The following is a 24,655-nucleotide window of genomic DNA, read 5'->3' on the forward strand; positions in this document are numbered from 1 at the left end:
AACAGGTTGTGTCAAGACAAAGCACCCAGGTGCCAGGCCAGGCCCTGCCGTGAGGCACCAGTGTCGGGCCTGTGCCGCCCTCTGCCGTCAGCCCTGTCCTCCCAAACCAGCCTGGTTTGACAGAAACGTGCCTGCTTTTTATTTTTTCTTCCTTTTTTTTGGAGTGCTCCCAACCCTCCCGCCTCCAGAAAGGCTCTCCAAGCCTCTCCTCAAGTGCTTGGCAGAAGCCATGATCCCGCCAAGCCGGGACCTGACCCTGAGGGGATGGCGAGAGCCGCATGTCCACCCTGGCCGGGAGGCTGAGCTGGGGGTGATAATTATCCCTTTTCCGATGACCCCAATGCCTGAGACACCCCGAGGGACACTTGGCTCCCTCCTGCCATTGCCCTGCCCTTTGCAAACAGGGGAAACTGAGGCGCCGAACTGACTCGTGGGGCACAGCCCTGCCGGCGGCCTGACTCTGAGAGGCGGCTGCTAATTCACCGAGGCCATCGCACGTTACCCCCAGGAGCAGGAGGTCACCATGTCCCCACAGCGCGGGGACGCTGGTGACAGCAGGCCCTGTCCCTCTGTGCCCATTCCCGCCGCCATCGAGGCCCTGTCACTGCTGGCCACCCCTGCGATGGTGTTTCTTCTCAGGGCATGAGAGGAATGGCAGTGCTCTGAGGGCTGGCAGGGTCCCACGTCACCAGGGAAGTTTGTGGTTTTTTGATATTTGTGAAGTTTTTCCTCAGTTTATTCCCGTGGTGACCACCTGCGCCTCACGGTATGCCCCATAACGGCAGCTTCTCCCTCACCCCGGGTGTCGTTATGAGGGGACACCTGGCACCAGGGCTCGGCTGGGAGCTGGAAATGGCCCCAAATGGCTTTACATTCTTGAGGGGACCATGACAGCCATGGGTGCCAGCAGAGCCACCCCGGGGTGCCACGGGGACCCCGCTGGGCCCCGTCACCAGCCAGTGTGTCCCTCCCGCCCCGCGCACGACTCCGTCCACCAGCTCCCCCCCGCGGCCCTGTGGGTGGTTTAACCCCCTTCCCCCCCCGCCCTCTCCCGATGGTTTCACCCAGGTACTTGCTGGGCGTGTCTCCCCCCCGCAGCGTGAATGGTCTCTCCCCTTCCCCAGGGCGGTGTTTAACTCCACCCGCCCTCCCCAATTCAGGGCTCCCCCGGCCCATCCCCCGGCCCACGCAGGCACCGCCGCCTTCGCGCCCCACTCCACGCCCCACGGTGCTAGTGGTTTGCTCCGCCCGGGGCGCGACGGTTAATCCCCTCCTCCCCCCTCAGATGGTCTCTCCCGCCTCACACAGCCCCGCCTCGAGCCCCGCAAACCCCGCCTCCTCATACGTCACTCCCTCCTCCCGCTCACGATTGGCCGAACCGCAATGCCTTGCCCGAAGCGGCCAATGGCGGCGTTCTCCCTGCCCGGAGCCAAGATGGCGCCGCCGGGGGTTGCGGGCGGGCGGCGGTGAGGCGGCCTGCGGGGGGGCCGCCGCCTTCCTCCGCGTTCCGCCGCTGCGCCGCGGGGCCGGCCGGCCGGTGGGCTCGCTCGCTCGCTGGCTGGCCGGCCGGGCCCACCCCTCCCCTCCACCATGGCGGCCGAGAGCGGTAGGCAGTTCTGGAAGCGGAGTGCCAAGCTGCCGGGCAGGTGAGCGCGGGCCTGGCCCGGCCGGTACCGGCCCCCCACCGTCCCGCTCCCCGGGGAGGGGGTGCAAGGGCCGCAGCCCCCCCTCCTCAGCTGGGGGCCTTTGGCAGGGGAGCTGGAGCAGCTCCTCTGCCTTGGGAAGGGGTTGTCAGGGGCACCACCCCCCCAACGGGGCTAGGGGGCGCGGGGTTCCCCCCCGCAAAGGTTGGGGGGTGCTAGGGGTGTGCAGGAGAGCTGGCTGGGGCTCCTGGGGTTCCCCCCTGCAAGGCTCGGGGGGTGCCAGTCGTGTCTGTCTCGGCTGTGGGGCAGGAGAGCTGGCTGGGGGCTGGGGTTCCCCCTGCAAGGGTAGGTGGGTGCCAGGGGTATCTACCCTGGCTGGGGGTCCTGGGGTTCCCCCCTGCAAGGGTGGGGGGGTGCCGGGGGTATCTACCCTGGCTGGGGGTCCTGGGGTTCCCCCCTGCAAGGGTGGGGGGGTGCCGGGGGTATCTACCCTGGCTGGGGGTCCTGGGGTTCCCCCCTGCAAGGGTGGCGGGGTGCCGGGGGTATCTACCCTGGCTGGGGGTCCTGGGGTTCCCCCCTGCAAGGGTGGGGGGGTGCCGGGGGTATCTACCCTGGCTGTGGGTCCTGGGGTTCCCCCCTGCAAGGGTGGGGGGGTGCCGGGGGTATCTACCCTGGCTGGGGGTCCTGGGGTTCCCCCCTGCAAGGGTGGGAGGGTGCCAGGGGTATCTACCCTGGCTGTGGGGCAGGAGAGCTGGCTGGGGGGTCCTGGGGTTCCCCCCTGCAATAGGGCAGATGCCAGAGGCACCCTGCAGGGGAATCTTGCAGGAGGAAAGCCCCCTGTGTAAGGGACAGGGGTAGTGTCAGGGTTGCCCCCTCACCTATAGGGCAGGGCAAGGCTGTGTGGGGGCTGCGGGGACCCCCTGTGTGCATCCTCTGCCCCGTGGGAAGCAGGGTGGAGGGGATCAGGACCTTGCAGACTCCCCTGGGAGCCAGGGTTGTACCGTCCTCCTTTCCAGAGATACTGAAGAAACCTCATCCCTTCCCAAAGCCCTTAGAGGTGTCACCTTGGGTGGCAGCAGCTCTGTCCCAAATAGGTGCCCCTGCCAGCGCACGTGCCCCCCCATTATCCTTTTCTGTGCTGGGTGTCACCCCTGTTCCACATCTGCTCGGATCAAGGGTCTGTGGGGGCTCTCTGTGTGCACCTCCCCTGCTTTGGTTCCTCTGGCTGGCATGTCCTGGTTCCTGCTGAGGCACTCACACTCACCCAGGGATGGAAGAAGCAAGTGAAATGTCTGAATCGAGCGGGGTTTAGGAAGAAGAGGCTGGTGGTGATGAAGGAGGTGCTCTCTACTTCTCCCATGGGGAGAGGGCACCCACCTCTCTGCGACGAAGGCTTTCACAAGTGCTGTTCCCGTTTGGTGTGCCTCACGTTTGTCTCATTTGCCTTATCTGAACCCTGCCCTTCCCCTCCTGGTGCGTGGACGAAGTCTGAAATGCTTAGTTGGCTTTAAATCCTGCTAGGCCAGTTAAATCTCTTTCTAATGTGCTTTCACTCGGTTCTTTGTTGCCGCGCTGGCTCCCTCAGGTTGGTGGGACAATCCAGGTCTGTGGCAAGCAAAGGGAAAGCAGTGAGCACTATGGGTTCCTCGCCTTCTGCTCAGGGGGGAAGAAAGTGCTCTGCTCGCCCTGGGTCATTTTGTCTCCTGCTTGCTCCCATCCCTTACCCGGTGGTCACAGCCACGCTTCCAGCTGGTGGGCTTAAGACAGCATCTCTCTCCTCTGCAGCGGGTGACTTGGAGCTTTGGCTTGGAAAACTCAAACCAGGTGAACCGGTCTGGGAGGCAGCCAGTCCTGCCTAGACAATACACTCCAACGTCAAGTTTTTGGCAAAGTTCTCCCCTGCTCCTAGCTGGCTGCTTGGCAAATATCTTGCTGTCCAGGAGCCTTGTTACGACCTTTAAATACCCTGCGTGCTGGTCCTTTCCAGGGACGGTTACTGACAGGTCTTTGGCAGCACATCCACGAAAGGTGGAGGTGGGACGTGCTGCATCCATGGTCGCTAGATCCCTTTCTTCTTTTTTTGCCTGACCTTTGAGAGATCTTCCCGTACAGATTCTTGGCTCCCTCCTTTCTTTGCCCTGACAAGCTGGCAGAGGGAGGCTTTGTAAAGATTTGGAGACTGTTAGCTTCCTTTTCTGTGACGCTTTGTGCATTTGGTCGCTTAGTTGTATTAGCTTTTAGTTGGTGCTTTTGCCCTGTAGATTTAAGGTGGCACAACGAGTAAATGTTTCGTGTTTCCAATACTATTCTGTGGTTTTTGCATTGCGAATTCTCAACCCAGTAATTTTCTGGGGATGCGTTGGCCGCTTGGTCTAGTATGGTATCCTGTGCGATGGGTTGTTTATTTCCTGCTCTTCAGGGAGGTGGGCAGCCAGGCTCCAGGGGAAGGTAATTTAAATGCTGTTTTAAAAGGAAAGAAACAGAATCTGCTAGGAGTAAATACGTTCTGTGTGGCACTGAGGTTTCACGGATGTGCTTTCTGCTGCAGTGTCAATAACACACCCCCTGCAATGATCTCCTCAGGAGCAGCGTAACGCAGATACTGCAGCCGTTGTCCCAGGCACTGAACATAGGAGTAACAAGAAATGCCTGTCCCAAAGAGCTTAAACTGGGACAGGACAGGCAACTCATCCAGTCAGTTTGGGAGCACAGCATCAGCTTAGTTCTCGGCTCCTGACGCGGTGGTGTGTTTGCTGAGAGGCAGTGCCTGCCCTGAGCTTTCTGTCCCAGTAAAAGTCAGGCAAAGACAGCTTCAGACGGGGAGTTAAGCTTGGAGACAGCAGATTCATCTAGCTAAGCTGCATCAGTGCGTGTGAGTAAGTGCAGTTACTGAACATCACTTGGTGGTATCGCTCCCCTGCCTCGGTTTTCTCAGTGGGATGTGCTAATGCAGCTTCGTGGGGAGCCGTAGGATCTGCTGGGAGTCAGCTGCAGGGACGTGAGCTGGAGGAGCGGGATCACACATCGAGGTTACCACAGACACTACGGCACAAACCTGTCATCTGCAGTTGTGCATATGCTCGTGGATCTTAGAAGTCACCTGTTGCGCTCCTCCTGCCCAGCCTGTTGCACCCTCTGCATGGGTAGATAGGGCAGAGAGTCGGTGAAGATGGGACAGACCTGGGGAGAAGAACCTGCTTCACGCAGCAGACCTTCAAGCTCGCCGATGCAGGATGGTGGTATTCAGCCCTGCCTCTGTAGCCTGCTGGAAAGGAGACTGTCATCTGCATCTGTTTGTGTGGGAGCACAGGCTGATGGGCTGTGCAATTAGATCAGCTCAGGATGCTTTCTTTGGAGCGAGGAGCCTGGGTTCAAATTCTTTAAAAAATGCTGCTTGGGTGGTGGGACCTTCTGCCCTTGTATCAGCCATTAGCCAGTGAAGACCTCGGCCGATTGCTTCAGAGCCCCAGGAAAGGGTTTCCTCACCCGGAGCTGGCTGCCACATCCCCTCCTCTGTGTCTAACACACATCGTCCCTTTGGCTGGTAAAGTTCAGGCCTTTGCATGTGGGTCCCTGTGCAGAGAGGAGCAGCGCTGCGACTGCCGTCACGAGACGGTGCGAGCCCGGTGCTGGCTATCGGAGAGGCTCTGCCGGCTCCTGTGAGGAGCTGCCATGAGTCATTGGGAAGCAGCGATGATCTGGAGGGGTTGTTTTTCTTACTCCTGATAATCTGCTTGCTATGCCCACCCACGGGGGTGCCTCTGCTTAATAGCTGTCCTGACTCCTAGATGCTAATTAGTCAGCAAACTCTTTCCTAGGCTTGATCGCTGGTGGGTAAACACAGTGAGCCTTTTCAGCGCTTCCAGCCACGAGGGACGGCTGCTGCTGCGGCGAGCCCACCCCTCGCCAGGCTTCACCACCAGGATCTCTCTGTGCTGTAGTTGTTTCCAGCCTCTGCCCTGGATCTCTGCGTCTCTCCCCTGCCAGCTGGGCCTGTTGCTGCCACCTCCCCAGCATCAACTGGTTCCCAGCGCACTTCCCAGCTGCATCAGGCTGCCATTCCCCTCCTACACGGCTGGGCTCTGCTCGTTTTACTGCTGGGCACCATCTGCAGCTCCTGGAAACCAAGCCAGCTCTGTTGACCCAAGGGGAGCCTGTTCCTTGTGTGACAGCTCTGAATGGGCCCTTGTCTCCGCCGTGGGATGCGGGACTGTGCCGCGTACCAGGGGATGGGGAGGACTTGCTTTCTGGCGATGGTTTTTCAGGGTGGGGTGCCTGTGAATGGTTACCCAAGCGGAGATGATAACTCAGGATCCCTGTCTCGCATCCAGAGCCTGTAAAACTAGTGATGAGCACTCATCTAGTAGCTCCTCTCTGAGGTAATGCTTCCCATGTAGTGCCTGCAGCCCTTGGGCTCCCTGTCCCACTCCTGAAACATGGTGACTCATGTTAGGCCACATAGGAAGTAGTTAATTAAACTGGGATTTGGACTTGAGTCAAACTGTGTACCCTACCAGATGCTGCTTCGCCGTGGCATTTGCCACGAGCCTGAGAGCCAGCGTGGGGTTCAAACCCTCAAGTGTGCTGCAGAGGAGCCCCAGTGTCACAGGCTGGAGTCCCCCCGTGTCCCTCAGGGCTCAGAAGGGTGAATTCCCAAACCTGGAAATCCCCTTGGTGGAGAAGAGAATGAACATCAGTGTATGAGGCAGGGGGACTGAGACATGTGGTCGCTTGGAGTAAATCGGTGGTACAGAAAAGAGCGGATCTCAAATCCCAGCTCAGGCTGGAGAGAGCCTAAGAGTTTAAACAAGGCTTCTTTTTGCTTTGCAAAGCGCAAATCTTCAACTGAATGTGGCACTTTGGCTCTAAGGCTTTGAAGACAGAAGGTTATTGAAGTTGCGTTTGGTTTGGATTTAGCTCCTGACAGCAGGCAAGAGGCGTGACCCCAGTCTAGGCTGAGGGGATTATTCGTGGGTGCTCTGTGGCCTTTTGCATCGTCGTCTTTCTTTTCTTTCCCCTTCCTGCAGCATTCAACCTGTCTATGGAGCACAACATCCTCCGCTGGATCCCCGGCTCACCAAAAAGTAAGTGTTTATCTCCTGGAGACGCAGGCCGCGAGGCTTTGCAGGTTTTTGGCTCGGTCCTGCACTGGGTGGAGATCTCCAGCATCCCTCCCCACTGTGATGTTCCAGCAGAGGAGGACAGCAGTGGGGTGCAGCGCTGGCTGGAGCTCTGCGAAAGCTGGCAGGGAAAGCGTATCTGCTGGTGCCCTTTGTGGCCCGAAATCCAGATCGGCCCAGCCACATCAAAGGAGACGGGCACGTTTTTTAGCAGTGACGCCTGAGCCTTCTGCTGCCCTTCAGGGACAGAGGAATTTAAGGAAGGGTCGGTGACCTGCCTGGCAGCTGCGAGGCTGGAGAACCGCAGCACCCTTCCCGGCAGGAAAAAGCAGAGCTGCTCTGAACTGCCTCCTTGTCCCTGTCTCGTGCTGTGTGGCCGTGAAGGCTTTCCCCCTTTTCTGTGACGCTTCAGGTGGTGGACTTTGACTCCTGTAGCTTAAGGGAAAGTGCAAAGGCTCCTCCTGTGCCTGAAAAAAAGAACCGGGCTGATCAGTCTGAGAGCGATCACTGCTGTACCAGGAGTGCCCACGAGCCCGGAGCAGCTCTGTCTACCCTCTGACATGCCTCTCCCCAGGTTGCAGGACTGTTTGGGTGTTGATTTACCTGTTTTCTGTAGGGTAAGGGGAGGTGGAGCCGGAGAAATGGTACATCTCTCCCCCTTTGCCCTTCTGAACCGGGAGGCCTGGCGCCTCTCCAGCTGTCTGTGGCCTCCATGCCCGGCCATCTCACCAGCTCAGGCTCTGCCTCCTGGCAGCCCAGAGAGGCGTAACATATTCCTTGGGTTTGGGAGGAGGAACAGGGAAATTGGAAAAAGGGACTGGCTGATTGGAGTGAGGACATAGGGAAGGAAAGAAAATGGACCCGTCTAACAGCATAACTCCGCCACTGTTTTTTCTCTGGCTTCCAGCTTCATCAAGGACCGCTCCAAGGCCAACGCGCTGCCTATGAAAAGCAAGAAGGCCTCCAGCTTTCATGAGTTTGCGCGCAATACCAGTGATGCCTGGGACATCGGTGATGATGAAGATGAGGACTTCTCTTCCTCCTCTTCTTCTCTGCAAACTCTGAACTCTAAAGTGGCCAAGGCCACGGCAGCCCAGGTTCTGGAGAACCACAGCAAGCTGCGGGCAAAACCTGAGAGAACCCAGTCTGCTCTCAGCGACATGCCCACCAACTGCAAGGTCATCAAGTCCAGCAGCGAGGCCCAGCTCTCCAGGACGTCTGGTAAGAGCTGTCTTCAGGAGCAGCCTCTTGCTCCGCTGCTCTCCTTGTTGACCGCTGAACTCAGCCGCTTGCTGCTACTCACATGTTATGGGCGAGCAGCTATGGCACAGCCCGTAAGCTCAACAGGGGCTTTCACCTCCTTGTAGTATGCTGTACTCCAAGGAGCCATTTTTGGAGGGTTGGCCTTAACGCTTCACTGTCCTCTGCTGCTCAATATACTGCATACAGGCACGTCTGTCCCAGAGGATCCCGTGTTCTGGGTGCTAACAGATTTTGGACATCTGTTAAGCTCTTGCTCAGGGTTGCTCACTGTCTGCGTCCTTGGTGGCCCAGTGTGCTGCTCTTAGTGAAGGTCTGGACAAGGTCCTGTTGGCCCCAGGTGGGTGCAGCTTGGGCAGGGAATTGGGCAGCGTCATTCCCTGCTCACTGTGCCTTGTCGCAGGCTGTGGAAGTAACCCAGCTGGTCCCTGCTGCCAGCGGGTGGCATTGGCAGCTCAGCGCCTCCTCGCTGTGCTCGCAGTTGGCTTGATCACTATTTAGATCAGTGGCGAGCAGAGCAGATCTGAAGGTCAGTTCTGGGATTCCCACAGCTCTTCCTGCCTCATCTCCTGTGTCCTTCTGCCCATGGCCTCCCATGTGAAGAGGGGAGTCTGGATGCAGGAGGAAGGAAGGAGAAATGATGGAAGAGCCGCAGCAGGTGCTGTGAAGCAGCTGATCCATCAGAGTGGGCCAGTGATGCTCTGTTTGCTGGGGAGGAGAGGGGTGAAATCTGCGGTGGCAGGTCTCTTGACAGCAGCCAGAGGAGCGGGGTAGGGTTGGAGAGGTGCGGTGGTCTTCCCCACCTAACTGCAGCATCTGCTCCTTGCAGAGGAGGCCTGTGTGCGGACCCCCCTCCAGAAGCAGCAGTCCCTTCCCCTTCGACCTGTCATTCCGCTTGTCGCCCGAATCTCTGACCAAAATGCTTCGGGTGCTCCCCCCATGACAGTGAGGGAGAAAACCCGCCTGGAGAAGTTTCGGCAGCTCCTTTCCAGCCACAACACAGACCTGGGTGAGTGTGACAAAACGGGGGTGCCTGCGGGTGGGAAGGGGAAGGCAGAGGGGCCTGCTGCCTGCTTCAGGTTGTAAACGGGTCTGCTCCAGGGTGGAAAAAATTACTACCTGCAGTGGCGCCAAGTGAGACGGTTGCACAAACCGCTCTGTCGGCAGACGGTAACGTCCTCCACCAGCTCCCTGTTTGTTCCCAGCCTTTCTGCATCTCGCAGATGATGGTTGTCATCACTGGGGGCTGCTGGGCTCTGGATGAGAACTGAGGTTGCAGCACACTGGAGCCCCTGCAGCCACCAGTTCTGTGCCCAGGCTGAGCTGAAATCATCTCTACTCCCCTTGCCGCAGCCCCGCATCCCCAGTTATCGCTAATGTGGAGCTTTCCTGGAGGCTCAGTGTCTCCAGAGCCTGCAGGAGCAGACTGGGCTTTCCTCTCCTTCTAGGTGTAGTGGTGCCTGGACGTGCCTAGGATCTAATCCATTGCCACCACTGTCCGTTTGCAGATGAGCTGAGGAAATGCAGCTGGCCTGGCGTGCCCAGGGAGGTCCGGCCTGTGACGTGGCGTCTCCTCTCAGTGAGTACTCGGAGCTGTGACGCAGGAATCGGGGGGGAATGTGCCGAGCCAGGGACGTGCAGCTCTTAGACCTTCATGTTAGCCCGTAACCACGTTTGCTCTCGTTGTACCTGTGCCTAGCCTATGGGTGAGCTGTAGCGGTGGGTTTTTTGTTCTTTGGTTTTTTTTTTTTTTTGGGGGGGGGGGGTTGGGTTTTTTTTTTGATCAGGAAATGTAATTGGAACATCTTTGAGCACAAAGCCCATCCTGGTGCTGGGAACGTGTGGTTCACTCTGTTTTGGGAAACCGGGTCCCCTGAAGTTGGGTCGCTCCAAGATTAGTAAAGGCATCAGGGGCTGGGAAAGCCAAATCCCGGGAAAGCTCTTTCCCCAGCTCCTGTGTCTCTGTGCCTGATGTTTCTGGGTGCACAGCCGACCGGCAGGATTTCAGAGGATGGTTTGTGGTGAGGGAAGAGGGTCTGCCTTGATGTGGGTTTTCCTGCTACAGGGTTATCTCCCCGCAAACATGGAGCGGCGAAAGCTGACTTTGCAACGCAAGCGGGAGGAGTACTTTGGTTTCATCCAGCAGTATTACGATTCCCGGAATGAGGAGCACCATCAAGACACCTACCGACAGGTACAAGCCCTCTGCTTGTCGCCTGGATTCCTCCCTCGGTTACATCCCTTTCCTCCCTCGGTTACATCCCTTTCCTCCCTCGGTTACATCCCTTTCCTCCCTCGGTTACATCCCTTTCCTCCCTCGGTTACATCCCTTTCCTCCCTCGGTTACATCCCTTTCCTCCCTCGGTTACATCCCTTTCCTCCCTCTTGCTGCTACTTGTCCCTGCAGCTGGGGTCATGCTGGGGCTTCCTCTAGCTGTAACTAGTAGGAGTCTCCTTGGGGACAGGGTACCACGTTTCTGTCCATCTTCTTATGGGTATTAGTTGAAGTCTTCTCTAAATTAATGTCATAACTAGATTTCAGACCCCAAATCTTTCCCAGCTCTGGCCACCTGCCCACACCTGAGCAGAAGAGACTGGAGATGAAACTGTAGATGATTTTCTCGGTGCAGCTGTCATCTGTAGCCCTTGCTTGAGGAGACACTGAGGGGTGGATTCTTCTCTGGTAGCCTGTGATGAGTTATTGTGGCCCCGGAAAGCATGGCTGGTGTATATAACCCACCTTCTCTTCTAGATCCACATTGACATTCCAAGGACCAACCCGCTCATCCCCCTCTTCCAGCAGCCACTCGTCCAGGAGGTAAGGGGGAGCGAAGCTCCTGCCCCACATTTGCCGTGGGGTGTGTGGGGGGGTTAGATCTCACTGCCTAGACATCCCTAGCTTTGCAGGGAAACTTCCCTGGCTGGCAGCTCCAGATGCAAATACCTGCTGAAACTGTCTGGTCTTGTCCCACGTTTCTGAAAGACATCAGATTTGGAGCTCAGGGGTTAGGAGATCAGCTCTTTCGTGGCGAGATGTAGCCAATGGTTGATAAAAGACCTGAAGTTTTTTGTTTGTGTGGGTTTTTTTTTTTTGTTTGGTTTTTTTTGAGACAAATTCAAGGCATCTGAACCAGAACAGAAGATCAGTTCTGTGTTGCTACGAAATCTCCTTTGTGCAAAGCAGTATGTGAGAAACCCAGGCAGGGATGGGTTTGAGAGGTGGCCAGGAGGCGTGGGCATCTGTCCTCTTTGGAAATAAGCTCAGCATGTGTATGTGATATGTCAGAGCGTTGTGTCCTGGCACTGGGACAGTCTGGAAATAACACATCGATTGCAGGGGGGAGGCTGCTCTGTGGGGAGCTATCCCAATCTGTGATGTGAGTACCCTGCTGATAACAGCCTTGGCTTCCCAGGTGATCGGCCAGGCGTGCTGCTTTGCTGATGGGCAGCCCTGGCCTGGGGGTGGAAGGGGTCTCAAACCACCCGCATCTTGAAAAGTTGGGTCTGCGTTTCTTTGATGAGGAGCCTGGGCTGCCTCGTTCTGTGAAATCTGGCCTGTCTGTGGGATCTGTGGATCGTACGGAGTCTCTCCGAGGACCTGTACGCTTCATATCTTACTCGTATTGCTGCAGAAAAGCCTGTCAGCGCATGATCTCTGCTCCCTGAGCTTAGCAGTTACACTTTTCTGCCTTTCCTTTGTGCACGGCTAACGCAGGTACCTGCTTTCCCTCATTCTTCCCTAGATCTTTGAAAGAATCCTGTTTATCTGGGCCATTCGACACCCGGCCAGCGGCTACGTACAGGGAATCAATGACCTGGTCACTCCGTTCTTTGTTGTGTTCCTCTCGGAGTATGTTGGTAAGTGACATTTGCCGCTCGAAGCACGGTGCTGCCTCTTGACCACGGTGTTTGAAATGGCGTGAAGTGCTGGCAGCAGCAAAGCTTGCCTTGCTGGAGGGGCGATGTGTTCTTCCTTCGGTGCCTGTGCCAGGCTCGAGGTGCGTCTTGACCTCTTCTTGTGTCTTTGCTGCCTGGTTGAATTGACTTCAGTTTCCTCATCTTGCTGAGCTCTGCAGAAGCTGAAGCGCGAAGGGTGGATTTCCATTGGAATGCGTTTCACATCCTTACAGCTTGGAGGAAAGTGGGGTCTTTTGGGTGCTGAGGGAGTTCAGGCAAAGCCCTGATACGCAGCTGGGGAGGGGAGGCTCTCTCAAAGCTTGAGCTTGGAGCTAGTCCTTGCTCTAGGAAGAATGAATGAAGTACAAAGAGACCCTGCTGAGAATGTAAAATAAAACTATTGAAATAAAAATTCCTGTCCCGTGCTGCTAGTACAGGCGTGTTTCTCAAGCTGAGGGTTTGAGAAGGCAAATTGACTTCTCCCTGCTGCTTTTGCCTTTCTTGTCAGGCAGTTGCTTTTAGCTGGAGCTCAAGGCATTTCCACCCGTAGCAGATTTATTCTTTCTCCAGCTCTAGCTGTGGTTTGGGGTTGACGTTAACGCTGGGATGCCGTAATCCCTATGCCTAAAGGCTCTTAACTTTCACTGTAAACAGAAGGACAAAGGAATTTATAAGACGCTACTAGCGACAGAAATCCTGTTGAACAAATATTTTTAAGGTCTGATCCAAAGCTTATTGATGCCACTGGAAGCCTTCCACTATCCAGCTAAGGCTTCCTCTTCTGAGGACGTTACAGAGAAATAAGCCATCTCGCTTTCTACCGTAGCCGCCTGTGTGGTCAGGATTGATCCCTGGGAAGTGCTGTTGCTCCTCACAGCCTGAAGGAGAAGGCACAAGATGTGGCTCTGCTGCCAGCTGGAGTGAATTCCCTTTCCTGGAAGGTCAAGAGCCTGTTGAGTCGGGTCTGAGTAGGTTCCCTTTGAGTGGTTTTTCCTGTGCCTTATCTCCTGAGTAGCACTGGTGGCACTTCGTCTTGGTGCAGGCTGGTTGCTCAGGATTAATTCACTGGGTTGGAAGCACTGCTGTGCACAGGGAGTTACCTGTGCCAGAAGGGAGCTGGCGTGAAGCATCAGAGCTGCCTGTGGGTACCTGGTGTGACTTCTTGCAGTCCTGTACCGTCTTGGTGTTGGGGCTCAGCGCTCTCTACATGTGGCTGCAGAGGCTGTGCTGCATTGTGCCTGTCCACCTGCTGCTGGTCGTGCTTCTCGCCACCTTCCAGGGCAGTTTTCACCCCACACTGATGCTTCCTCTCCTCCGAATGCCGCCTCCCTGTTTCCAGCTAGCTCTGAAACTTGTGTTGGATGAAAAAAACCCTCCGTGTGAGACACGTTGAGTTGAATTTGGCCAAGCGACATCGTGCGTCCCCTTCTGTCCCCAGAGCCTGGGATTCAAAGCCAGCCTTTAGGTCACGGGCTGGCTCGGTGGCCACCTGCTCCCTGGTCTGTAGCCTTCAGAAGTTCAGGATAAGATCACTAATTGCCTGGAATGTAGGTGGGAAAGGACTAGCTGCGCTCGGTGTGACGTAACCCCTTGTGCAACAGGACTGCGGTCGCTGGTTTGAGCGTTGCCTGTTCTCTACAGCTGCCTTTGCTGACAGGGCCCTGGAGAATGGTGCTGGGCAGGGCAGGTCTGGAGGTTCTCCGTGTTGGATCACCAATTCCCAGGATCCCGGGATTAGCCAAATCTGTGCTGCTCCCCAGCCCGTGCAGCAGGAGAGCTAAAAGAAGCCTTGCACAGTGCGGTAACCCTTGCGCAGCACGTGCCAAGGGGCAACTTGCCGTTCGGTGGCAATTCTCTTGCTCAGAGGAAATCCTGCTGCTGTTTCCCCAGCTGTATCCCCTTGGGAAGGGGGATGATCTGTATGGCTCGGGCAGCCCCTGCGCACGGAGCCGCTGCGGGCCGGCATACCTGTGTGTCAGCTGAGGGTATTTCCACGTTCCACGGTGTGCGTACAACCGGCCTGGAAAAGTTTCCCTTGCCTTTCCTTGAAAGCCAGCTCTGGGAAGTTGGCACCAGCACTGGCTCCATCCTCAAACCTCTTGCGCTTGCTGCCCCTGCTCTCCTTTCAGAGCGGGTGGTTTGTTGACGACAGGATGCTAGAAGGACCCGCTGTGCTGCCAGCTGGCTCCTGCGCTCGCCGCCTTCCCGGGGACGGTTGTGTCGGAGCTTTCGGAGGGCTGTCTCCCGCAGCGGCTGACTCAGCAGGACCCTGCAGCTCTCCAGGGGCTGCGGTGTGGTTCAGAGCTCACGGGGGGAGGCGGGGGGGTTCACAGGCTGTTGGCTTTGGTTAGGTGTTCAGCGCAAGGCCAGGCTGACGCCCTGGTCTCCTACTGCTCAGCCTAGTGGCTTCTTATAAAGCAGTCGCGCCGCCGGTAACAGGGTGATCCCCAGCTCCCAGTTCACTGTAGGCCTCTAACCCATCATCCCATGCTTTGGGCAGGCATTGCATTTGCAGACGACAAATCAATTTTTCCTGCAAATCCAGTTAAAACCTCTCCTTGGTGCTCTTCAGCTGATTAATGTGTCTGGCCGATAGCATCTCCGCTATACATCAGCTACTAGACCAAGGTCTAAAACATCCCTCAGAGGGCTTGTCTGGCTTCCACCAAGGGCTAGAACGTGTCCATGGGGACACCTTTGGGCAGGGGGATGGTTTGTAGCTTATCGAGCACATTCTGTAGCTTTTCAGGCACGTTCGAGGAACAATTTGGCAGCTTCCTTTTGTTGGAGTTGACACGAGCAACAAACCAACAGTCAGCATTAACCCAGCAAACTCCCAAGCCCTTGTGCACGGAGGGAGTAAACACAGCTTGCTTGGGGGAATAGTTAGAGCCGTTCGGCTGGCCGTGCTGCTGTGTCTTTGACTTGATGCCTTTCCGTCCTCACCACAGAAGCTGTGGGGAGGAGGGGTGTACGCCCCTCCGGGTCCTGAAGGAGGTAATGGGACCAGTGAGTGAAAAACGTTTGCAGGAAGCGGTTTCTTCTGCCTGCCCTGGGATGCTTTGGCAACTGGATGACCCCTGCCTCTCCCTAGCCTGACTGAAAGGGTCCTGCTGCTGATGTTTCCCTCTTTCTGGGCAACGCCTGGAGTCCAGCGTCTGTGCCCCTTTGACCAACTTCAGAAAATACCAGCTAGGCTGAAGCAGCAGGGAGAAGCAGCTCTTCCCCAGAGCTCCCAGTCCCCGCTTCTGAGCCTCCCCTGCCTCCTCCTCCAGTGCCAGCTGGACAAGTTGCTTTTTCTGTGCACCCAGTCTGGATGCAAAATTCGTGCTCCTTCCAGGTGCTGGGCAGACTGCTGTGAGCCCTTGGCAGACGGGGTAGCAAAAACTGCTGCGTTTCCCCCTTTCCCCCAGCGCGGCAAGCTGGCTCACCTTCTGTGATGCTCTACCTGCCTCCTGCGCGAAGACGGCTGCCTTCAGCTACTTGGCAGCAAGCACGGGCGCTTTGGGCCCCTGCCACTGCCAGATCCGTAGCTGGAGCGATTCCTCCTCCCGTCTGCTCGGTGGCTTCTGCCCCAGATTGCTGAGCAGCGCTTGTTTTCAGCTGGTGCTGCCATGAGGAAGAGCTCGAGGGAGGTGCTGAGGCTGCAGGGGCAGCTGAGCCTGCTGTTGCTGCCCTCGGGGTAGGACGGGCGCAGGCTGCCAGCGCTGCTGGGGCGGTGAGGATGGAGAGAGGCAGTCTGGCGTGCGAGGAACCGGGGCAGGGATGGCACCTTGGCACCTGCCGGGGAAACCATATGCCCCTTTTTCCAGAGAGGACCCAGCAAGCACAGGGATGCTGAGCTGTTGGTCCTGCCAAAACTGCCTCCCAGCTCGGGTCCGCAGCCTGTCCTGCTGCAGAGTCACTCCCAGCTTTCAGGGCTTGCGTCTGCGTTTCAAATGGCAGTGACAGACCTCAGAAAGGAGCTCAGCATCCCCAGGTAGTGTCCGGGCCGGCCCCTGCACCCTCTCCCAGCGCTCTGTGCCCATCTCGGTGTATGACACCGCCTCCATCCCCCGTTCAAAGCCTTGTATGAGGGGTTGTCCCGGCTTGGGGACCTGTTTGGCATTTCACTGAGTCTGCGGAGGGGAGCAGTGCCATGGGAAGTATTGATCTTGCTCACTCCTAGCTGGCTTTGTTAGAATATATGTATATATAAATACTAATCGTGGTTAAATTAAGACTCTGTTTCCATCTGAGCAGACGTGGAGCTTGGGTGAAGGGACAGGGAGCCTCGTAGTCACACCGCAGCCAGCCCAGCCCAGGCTGCCACATCAGCCTTGTTCTGAACTCGTTTTGCCCTGGACGTGTCGCTCGCTGCACGTGGGGCAGACTCACCCCTGACTCTGCAGAGCTGCGAGCCGAGACCGGGCTGCGCTGTTCTCCGCGTGCCTCGTCCTGCGCTGAGCCCCGGCTGCCAGAATACGGGGAGCCCTCGGAGCTCCCCTGTGGGAAGCCGGGGGGGGGGAGGCTGGAGCCCTGGCTCCTCGGCTCTGCTCCAACCTGTGCCCCGCCTGGCATTTGAGGCAGGGGTTCAAGTGGGACTGTGATGTCCCTCTCCTCTGCCCACCCTGAGCCCTGTCGAAATGTCGCTCGCAGGAACTTTGCTCTCCCCGAGCCCCAGCTGCCCTTGGGCACCCTGTGACGCCGCCAGCAGTGTCCCGACTGCTGTCACCGTGCCGCTGGCTGCCTTTCAGTCCCCGTCAGAGCCATATGTTGAGTATCTCCCTCCTTTCCATGTGGCCTCTTTAATGATGCTGCCGAGCAGATGTTTATGCTGAGCCACGCACTCCAGAGACCTGGGTGTTTTTTTTCCAAAGCTTCTTGCAACGTGTGCATCGGCTCATGCTGGGGATCTCCTGCCACTCTTCTGCTTTGACATTGGCGTGCTGGCAGTTGCTCCTCTTGTCCCCATGCCAGCGCAAGCAGTGGGGTGTTCCCCGTCACCCGGGCAGGTCACCACGTCCCCTTCTCCATCACTGCCCTCATGCCTGGAGCTCCGTGGGGGAGGCCTTCTGCACGTGGCCCCGTCCTGTTCCTTTGCCTGCCTGTCCTCCTGTCTCTGGGGGGGGGGAATTATGTGGGGAAAATGGGTATTAAACAGATTTTGCCTGCCTGTCTCGTTACCCGGAACGTTTGCGAGTGGCTGCAGCGAAGCCAGCAGAAGTGTGCTAGTTTGGGATGATGACCTGCAGCTGGAAAACAGCTTTGCTGCCCTTTCTGCAGTACAAGGTTGCCAACTTAATGCAGGGTTAAACCCTTGCTTGTCCCTAAAGCTCCTGGTGGCAGTTTGCCGTGGGTCTGAGCTCTGCCCTGGAGGAGGAGCAGAGGTGAGAGCAGCGTCAGCCACTGGCTCTGACCTTCCCATCCTGCAGCCCATCTGTTGGTGCCAGCGTTCACAACGCTGCCAGCCTGCGACAGCTGCCCTGCGGCGTGTCTGAGCCAGGAGGGTGGCCCGGCTCCATCCCCAAGCCCCATCTTCCTCTCTTGCTCTTTTCCAAAGAAGATCAAAGACACTTGTTAGGATTTCCAAGCCTCTGGGTTTGGAAAGGGGCCAGTTCAGCCCTGGCATCTGTTGATCTGATCTAGTGGCACGACCGCAGCAGGACGGGTGCTCTCCTCCTGAGGAGGAAAGGGAGGGAGCTGGCAGGTCAGGGGGACCAGATCTGTGTCTCCTGCCTGTCCTCCCAACCTTCCACTGCCTTCCCGTGCCTGTTGCCCTCTGCAGCCTCCGGGTTAAGGTGAGCCTGGCCCAGAGCCGGTGATCTCTGCTCCAAGCTCAGCTAGCATCGCTGCTGTCCCACCCTTGAGGCACTTGATCTCTCCCTTGCCCTTCCTGGGGGTGGTTCGTAAGCCCATGTAAAAGCAAGGGCAGCCTTTTGCACTCTGTGAGTACCCTTTGGGGACAGAGCTGCCACTAACCCTTGTCCTGGCAGGCCCTCAGGTCACTGGGTTTGAAAAACAAGCTTGCACAGATCTCAGCAACGGGGCTGCTTCTGCCGGCTGGAGCTCTCCGGTCGGCTGGGCTCGAGGAGGAGGAGGAGGAGGAGGACGAGCAGCTCTCTGAAGCTGAGCACTCTCCCTGCTCTCAGGCTCTGCGCTGGATTTAACTCGGAGCCTTTTTGCTTTCCAGGAAGATGTTCACGTGCTTTTGCGTCCTTGCAACTGTGCCCGAGAGTCCTGCTCTCCTGTAGAGGTTTCTGAGGCTTTGGCAGTTCTTCTTCGTGGGTTCTCAGAGCTGGCAGCCACTTTTTGGGCACCTCTGTTGGGCTGCAGTCCTGGGATGATGCTGAATCTGACTGCGAGGGGGAACCGAGCTCCCTTGTGCTGCCCCAGGCCAAGGGCAGCGTTTCCTTCCCTGGTTTCTGGCTGCAGCCAGGGATTCGCTTCTCCCCGTGGTGCTGCCAGCAGGCAGAGACCTGCCGTCACCCACGGGGGGATGCGCTCCAGCTAGAGGGGTCCCACGTGCTGGGAGCTTGGTGCACGCACAGCCCTCGTCCCAGAGGGACCACAACAGCGGCAGCGCTGTGGGATCCCTCCCACGGGGAGCTGGGCTGGGTTCAGGTCACCGGCGCTGAGATTTTGGGGGTCCTTTAACCCCCTGGGTTAGTTATCCTGCGTCAGTAGGTCAGCGCGTGGGTGCTGTGCGCCAGGCAGGTCGCTCACGTCGCGCAGGGAGCCTTGTAGTTATTCTTGCCCTGCCTTGGCTTGATGAAGCCCCTCAGTGTCCCCCATCCTCCTAATGCTCTTCTCTGTGTTTTGCAGAGGAGGACGTGGAGAACTTTGACGTGACGAACCTGTCACAGGATGTGTTGCGGAGTATCGAAGCCGATAGCTTCTGGTGCATGAGCAAGCTGCTAGACGGGATACAGGTGAGCCTCTGGGGCCAGGGAGGTTTTTCTCCCCTTGCTGGGGTAGCAGTGCAGGCATCTCTCTGTGTCTATTACACATATAAAGCGCCTATCACCATATTGATAAACATTCTTTGGAACCACTCTTGGCGGCAGAGGTAAGAACAGGAGGCAGTCTGTTAGTACCTCAGCACTCCTGTTTCCAACCGATTTAAAAAAAACAAAAAAAAGCCACAAGACTTTGCTGCCAGCTTGCCTGCCTGGTGTTTAATACTGCCGCCCCACCAGGGTTGATGTCCCAGCATCAGGGAGATTTTGCTGGTTTACTGAGGTAAATCTGTGGGTAAAATCCTGGAGGAATAAGATGCTGCGGCTGGTGGGTGGGTGCTGCCCTGACTAGGGATTTCATGGCAGGCAGATGATCCTGGTGCTCAGGAGCCATGTCTCCTTGGCTCATGGTGATCTTGGCTCCCTGTGGAGCTGGGAATCTGATTTTGGTCATTTCTAGCTGTTGTGAGAGCTGCTGCTTCTGACTCCTGGCCTCTCCCTGCAGGATAATTACACCTTTGCACAGCCAGGGATCCAGAAGAAGGTCAAAGCCCTGGAGGAGCTGGTCAGCCGGATCGATGGTAGGTGACAGGGGGATCTGAGGAGGTTGGAGTCACACCAGCAGGAGGCCACCTTTGCAAGCAGTGTGCTCAGGGCAGGGGTAGACCCTTGGCTACAAGACGTAAGGAAGCAGGGCAGGGTAGGGTCAGCAGAAACCTCCTGGGGATGGGCTTTGGCTGGCCCGGTGGCCCGGGGTGGCAGGTGGAGGTGTTTGGGAGAGCAAGGTCTCAGCCTGAACGTGCATGAACGCGTGTGTTGAGGGCAGTGCCGTGTGCGGGAGCTGGGGCACCGTGGTCCCCAGGTGTGTAAGTGAAATGTGCTGTTTCAGAGCAGGTACATAACCACTTTAGGAAGTACGAGGTGGAATACCTGCAGTTTGCCTTTCGCTGGATGAACAATCTGCTGATGAGGGAGCTGCCTCTTCGCTGCACCATCCGCCTCTGGGACACCTACCAGGTACGCAGGCTCCCGCTGCCTTCCCTGCCTGGCTGGTGACGGGGGGGCCGGTTCCCTGCACCTGGGGGACGGGGGTCTTGCGGCAGCGCTGCGCAGCTGGGGGGATGAGGGAAGCAGAGCAGTGTGGCCCTGGGACATTCGCAGCCGGTTGGGTGATGGGTGGCCCAGCAGGACATCTGTGTCCAGGGAAGACGTGCTCCAGCTGAGCTGCAGGAGCTGACCCGGCGTTTTGCTGTCCGCAGTCGGAGCCGGAAGGATTCTCCCATTTCCACCTGTACGTCTGCGCCGCCTTCTTGATCAAGTGGCGGAAGGAGATCCTAGATGAGGAAGACTTCCAGGTAAGACCCTGCAGTTGGGGGTAATTCCCTGGGGGGTAGAGGGGAGGGAATTGCTCTGGCTGGGAGCTCAGCATGGACACGTCTCAAGGCTGGCTCCGACATCATCCAGCCCCGGGGGCTTTGTCTAAAATTAACGGCTGAGCCTCAGCGCTCAGGACAGAGCGCTGCTGGAGGTCCGGACATCACATCCCACCTCTTCCCCGGGCTCTGCCCACGGTAAATCCCTTGTGTTTGCCTTCTGCTGTCTGGCTGTACCGCTGGGGTGGCAGCAGCCTTTATCTCAAGCGGTTTGGAGGCATCTGAGGCGCTTCACTGATGCAGCTCCAGACGCGAGCACATCTCAGCGCTGCCTCGGAGCCTTTCAGACCTGCGAGTGTGGGGGGCAAGAGTTAGTGCCGCTGCCTCCGAGCCTGCTCCGGAGCTGGGCTCTGCCTTCAGCCTCCCCAGCCATCGCGCCTTCCCCTCTTTCAGGGCCTCCTGATGTTGTTACAAAACCTGCCCACGATACACTGGGGTAACGAGGAAATCGGGCTCCTGCTGGCCGAAGCCTACAGACTCAAATACATGTTTGCGGATGCCCCCAATCATTACCGCCGATAGGTGCCGGGACTCGACTCCCTCCTCTCCCCCGTGCCCACCCCCTCGTCCTGGCCCGATCTGATCACTGTGGCATTTTTGTCGTCCCAAGTCCTCGGACACTCCGGCCGGGAGCTGCTCCTCGCTGTACAAAGCTCACATCGACTCTTGTCTTAACTTTTAACGTGTGCCTGTCTGCCACTCCATGCGCCTGGATGTGCCACTCCACTGACCGTCAGTATTTCACGCTGTGCCCGTGGCTCGAGCCAGGGAGAGAGGCTCGAAGGGGCTGGGGGAGGACGGGGGAGGGGGGGGCAGCTTTACAGATGAACTGAGCCGAGGATGAAGCCCTCCTGTCCTCTCCACCCCCGGCCCTGGGCTTGTCCGGCTGGGACCACCTTGGCTTCGCTGCCTCGTGTTAACCTGCCACCGCGCGCACTGCTCCGGCTGCTCCGGCTGACACCGCTCGCTCCAACTCCCAGAGGAAAATGCCTTATCAGAGACCCGCCTGGCCGGAGACGCCTCCCCCCGAGGGCAGCAGGGCAAGAAGTTTCTCTCAGGGGCCGGCTTCGCTCCAGGGGGCCGGAGACCCCAAGCACTTTGTGGGGTCGCGAGGGAGCCCCTCATGCCTGCCCTCTCTCCTCTTCCCCATCCTCCTCGCCTCCCTCTCCCCCAGGGCAGCGGGGTGGGCACGGCGGCGGGGGGGGACACAACCACTCCTTTGAGGGGACTTTTGGTGACTGATGTGCCGTCGGTACAGCCCCCTCCAGCACGGGGGGAGGCGCAGGGGGCCGGTAGGGGAGCAGCATCTCCTGAAACCCCCTTGCGAAGCCCCCGTTCCTCCGAGGCGTTCTGTGTATATTGTGTTCTTGTGTATATGGGTCAAAGATGTACAATATACGTCTTCTGTTTGTAGCAGATAATGATTTTATATTTATAACGTGCACCCCTTGTTCTCCCCATCCTCTCCTCGCCTGGGAAGGATGCCTGGGTACGGCCTCTGGGGCTTTGGACCCCTCCAGAGGTGGGGGGGGGCACTTTGAGCCGCAGGTAATTTCTGCCCTAACGTGTTTTTTTGCAGTGTTGGGTCTGCCGGGAAGAGGTGGGATAGAAACGTGTATCCCAAGGCTTCCCCTGCAAGGGGGATTTGGGCATTTAGAGGAGAGGGGAGCGCCCAGCGGGAATCAGGGTATCCGGGCTCGGCGGCTCCAAGCGGGGCGAGGGCAGAGCCCTACCAGTGCTGCTGGTGGGACCCTCCAGGGAGGAACGATCCGGGACCCGGCGCTGGCTGCCCCCAGCGCTCCCTGGCCCTGCCGGGGCTTCTCCCTGGGGGAGGTGGCAGGGGCTGGGCTGCCCTCACCGCCGGCTGCTGCGAGATCAAACCAGCGGGGAAGGTTTTATTCCCGTGGGGAGGGAATAGACAACCGGCCGCGTGTGCCAAGGGCTGGGTGCAGGGGACCGATCCGGGCCAGCCCGGGTTTCTCCCGTGGGACCACCTGGGCTATCTCGGTGGGGTGCGGAGGCTCCCGGTCCCTCCGCTTTCCACTGCTGTTCTCGGTGGGAAAAGGCAGCGGGCCACGAGCCGGGACCAAGCATGTGAAAGGCAGAGCCTTGTTGCCAATAAAACTCCGAACAGTGTCTCAAGAAATGGCTTTCCTAACCTGGCGTTGTTTTTCTCAGGCATTTGGACTTTTTCCTTTATTTTTGTGCGTGCCTTTTGTTGTTTTCTCCGAGAGACAGACCTGGTTGCTCGTGATTAATTTAAAAAAAAAAAAAAAAAAAAAAAGGAAACCCAACAAAATCCAAAGCCAACAACCGAACCTTGTGGTCTGGCAAGGGTTTGCGGTGGGGGTGGGGGCGGCGAGTCCTTGCTTGGCCTCCTGAGGGGCTTCAGGCAAGCCCCCCACCCCTGCGTGTGCCTCAGTTTCCCCACCTGAAACACGAGGGGGGTGGGGGGTGGGTGTTCTCCTCTTGGTGTCTTGCTGGGGGGACTCGGTGGTGTCCGAGTTTGCTGTTGCCCAGAGGAACAAACCTCCCTCTGCTGCTGCGGACAAACCTTTAACCTCCCCCCCGCCCCCAGTCGCTTTCCATCCCCTATTAATTACTTTACAAAGTTCAACCGAGTGGAACAAATATAATTACTTCTGGGTGAGTCTAATTACCTGTGTTTGCTGCCCAGGCTTTGTCGCCGTTGATTGCGCGGGGCTGGCTCTCCAGCTCCGGCCCCTGGGTCCCACTGGGGCCACACAAGCCCTGTCCCCACGCAGGGTTTGGGGACACCTCGGCTGTGTCCCCAGCACGCAGCTGGCCCCGCACGCCCCGCTTCGGGTTGGATTGGGGAGCATTTAGTCCGGGGCGGGGGGAGTCCATCACCGTTGTTTCGGGGCTCAACGCTGGCAAGAGCTGCTCCGGGTGTTGGACTGTCTTCCCTGCCCGGGCCGGATCCTGCTGCAGGCTCAGCACCTTTTTCAGAATGTGCCCCCTGTTGTCCTTTGGAAACGGAGGCTGTCACACCCTGGGGTGACTGTACCCCCGATCCTGCGAGGTGCTGAGCACCCCTGTCCCAGGGCAACCCAGGATGACCCCAACCCACCTGAGCGGGATTCCTCCTCCCAGCCTGGAAGCAGCGGCGCGGCCCTGGGTCCCTGCGGCTGGTGGCACTGGAGGGTGGCATCAGCAGCGGCACAGCACCACCTCCAGCCCCGGGGACCAGGCACCCACCAGCAGCCGGGGTTTCATCCTGTCTAGGATGGAGCAAAAGAGGCAGGAGCCCACAACAGGGACTTTATTAACTGCAGGGCTCATTAGTTCTCCTTTAATTATCACCGTTAACGCAGCACCACGGGCTCAGCACCGCAGCTGCGTGTGATCCAGCGATGGAAATACAACTGCCACGGTCGTGGGCTGCAGATGAGCAGAACCAGCATCGCTGGGCCTGGCGGGGAGGGAGCGGGTCCCCGGGGCCACCCACTGCTGCAGTGACAAGGTCCAGGTCGGTGCCCGTGTCCTGGTTTGTCCCTACCAGCGGGGACCTTCCCAGCTCACCTGTGTCCCAGCGTGGTGCAGCCCCTCTCCTGTCACCCGGATTCCAGCCCAGTCTCGTGAAATAAAACACTTCCAAGTGTCAATGGGAGCAAATTCTCCGGTCCCGGGGGTGGCGGCAGCGACTTTTCTCCACAGGGAAGCCGGGATGTTCCAGGGCTGTGGGCACCACCAACCCCAGAGTCAATTTTTGGTGGTTTTTCCTCTCCCAAATGAAATTTTTTATGGAATCCCCAGGGGAAATGACATTACGTACCTGGCTGTCTGTGGCAATAAAAGGTGACGCTATCCGCCAGCGTGTTTCTGTTGGGTGCCACCAGGGTTTTAGTGGAGCGTGGAAGCCTGAGGGGACGGAGGGAGTTGGGGACAGGGATGGGATGGGGACGGAGGGAGCTGGGGAGAGGGATGGGGATGGAGCAAGATGGGGAGAGGGTGGGGATGGGGATAGAGGGAGCTGGGGAGAGGAATGGGCATCAGGATGGGGATGGAGGGAGCTGGGAACAGGGATGGGGATGAGGCCAGTGATGGGGACGCTGGGGACAGAGAGGGGCTGCAGACTGAGCTAGGGACAAGGCAGGACCCTCACCCGGGGCAGCGTGGGACCCCCGGCTCCAGGGGCTGCTGCTTGCGGACACATCCTGCAACGCACAGCGCAGCGAGCCAGGGCTGTTCTGGGAGGCTGCAGCAGGAGAGGATCAATCCTCAGCACGGTGGCACTGTTCGGTTTTGTCACCGGCCATCACCACCTGCCCCTAAGGAGCTGCCCCCACGCCGCTCCTTCCCTCCCCTCGCTTCTCCTCACACAGAAAAGCCGGAGGCCAAAC

General features: G+C 58.1%; 1 protein-coding gene across 2 annotated transcripts; it reads left to right on the forward strand.

Moving 5' to 3' along the window:
• The first annotated feature begins 1,423 nt into the window (after positions 1 to 1,423).
• On the forward strand, positions 1,424 to 22,437 carry TBC1D22B (TBC1 domain family member 22B). 2 transcript variants are annotated; one of them, XM_037410527.1, is made up of 13 exons: positions 1,424 to 1,646; positions 6,671 to 6,727; positions 7,671 to 7,984; positions 8,853 to 9,032; positions 9,532 to 9,602; positions 10,089 to 10,217; positions 10,776 to 10,841; positions 11,767 to 11,881; positions 18,725 to 18,831; positions 19,364 to 19,439; positions 19,748 to 19,875; positions 20,062 to 20,213; positions 20,685 to 20,793. In XM_037410527.1, the coding sequence occupies exons 1-12, from the start codon at positions 1,591 to 1,593 to the stop codon at positions 20,170 to 20,172; spliced, it is 1,410 nt and encodes a 469-aa protein (XP_037266424.1). In that variant the 5' UTR covers positions 1,424 to 1,590; the 3' UTR covers positions 20,173 to 20,213; positions 20,685 to 20,793. The 2 variants fall into 2 exon arrangements, with proteins under 2 accessions (XP_037266424.1, XP_037266423.1); XM_037410526.1 differs by having other exon boundaries at positions 1,430 to 1,646; positions 20,118 to 20,213; positions 20,685 to 22,437.
• Positions 22,438 to 24,655: the final 2,218 nt, after the last annotated feature.

The sequence above is a fragment of the Falco rusticolus genome, chromosome 17, assembly GCF_015220075.1.
Source record: "Falco rusticolus isolate bFalRus1 chromosome 17, bFalRus1.pri, whole genome shotgun sequence".
Classification (NCBI taxonomy): Eukaryota; Metazoa; Chordata; class Aves; order Falconiformes; family Falconidae; genus Falco; species Falco rusticolus.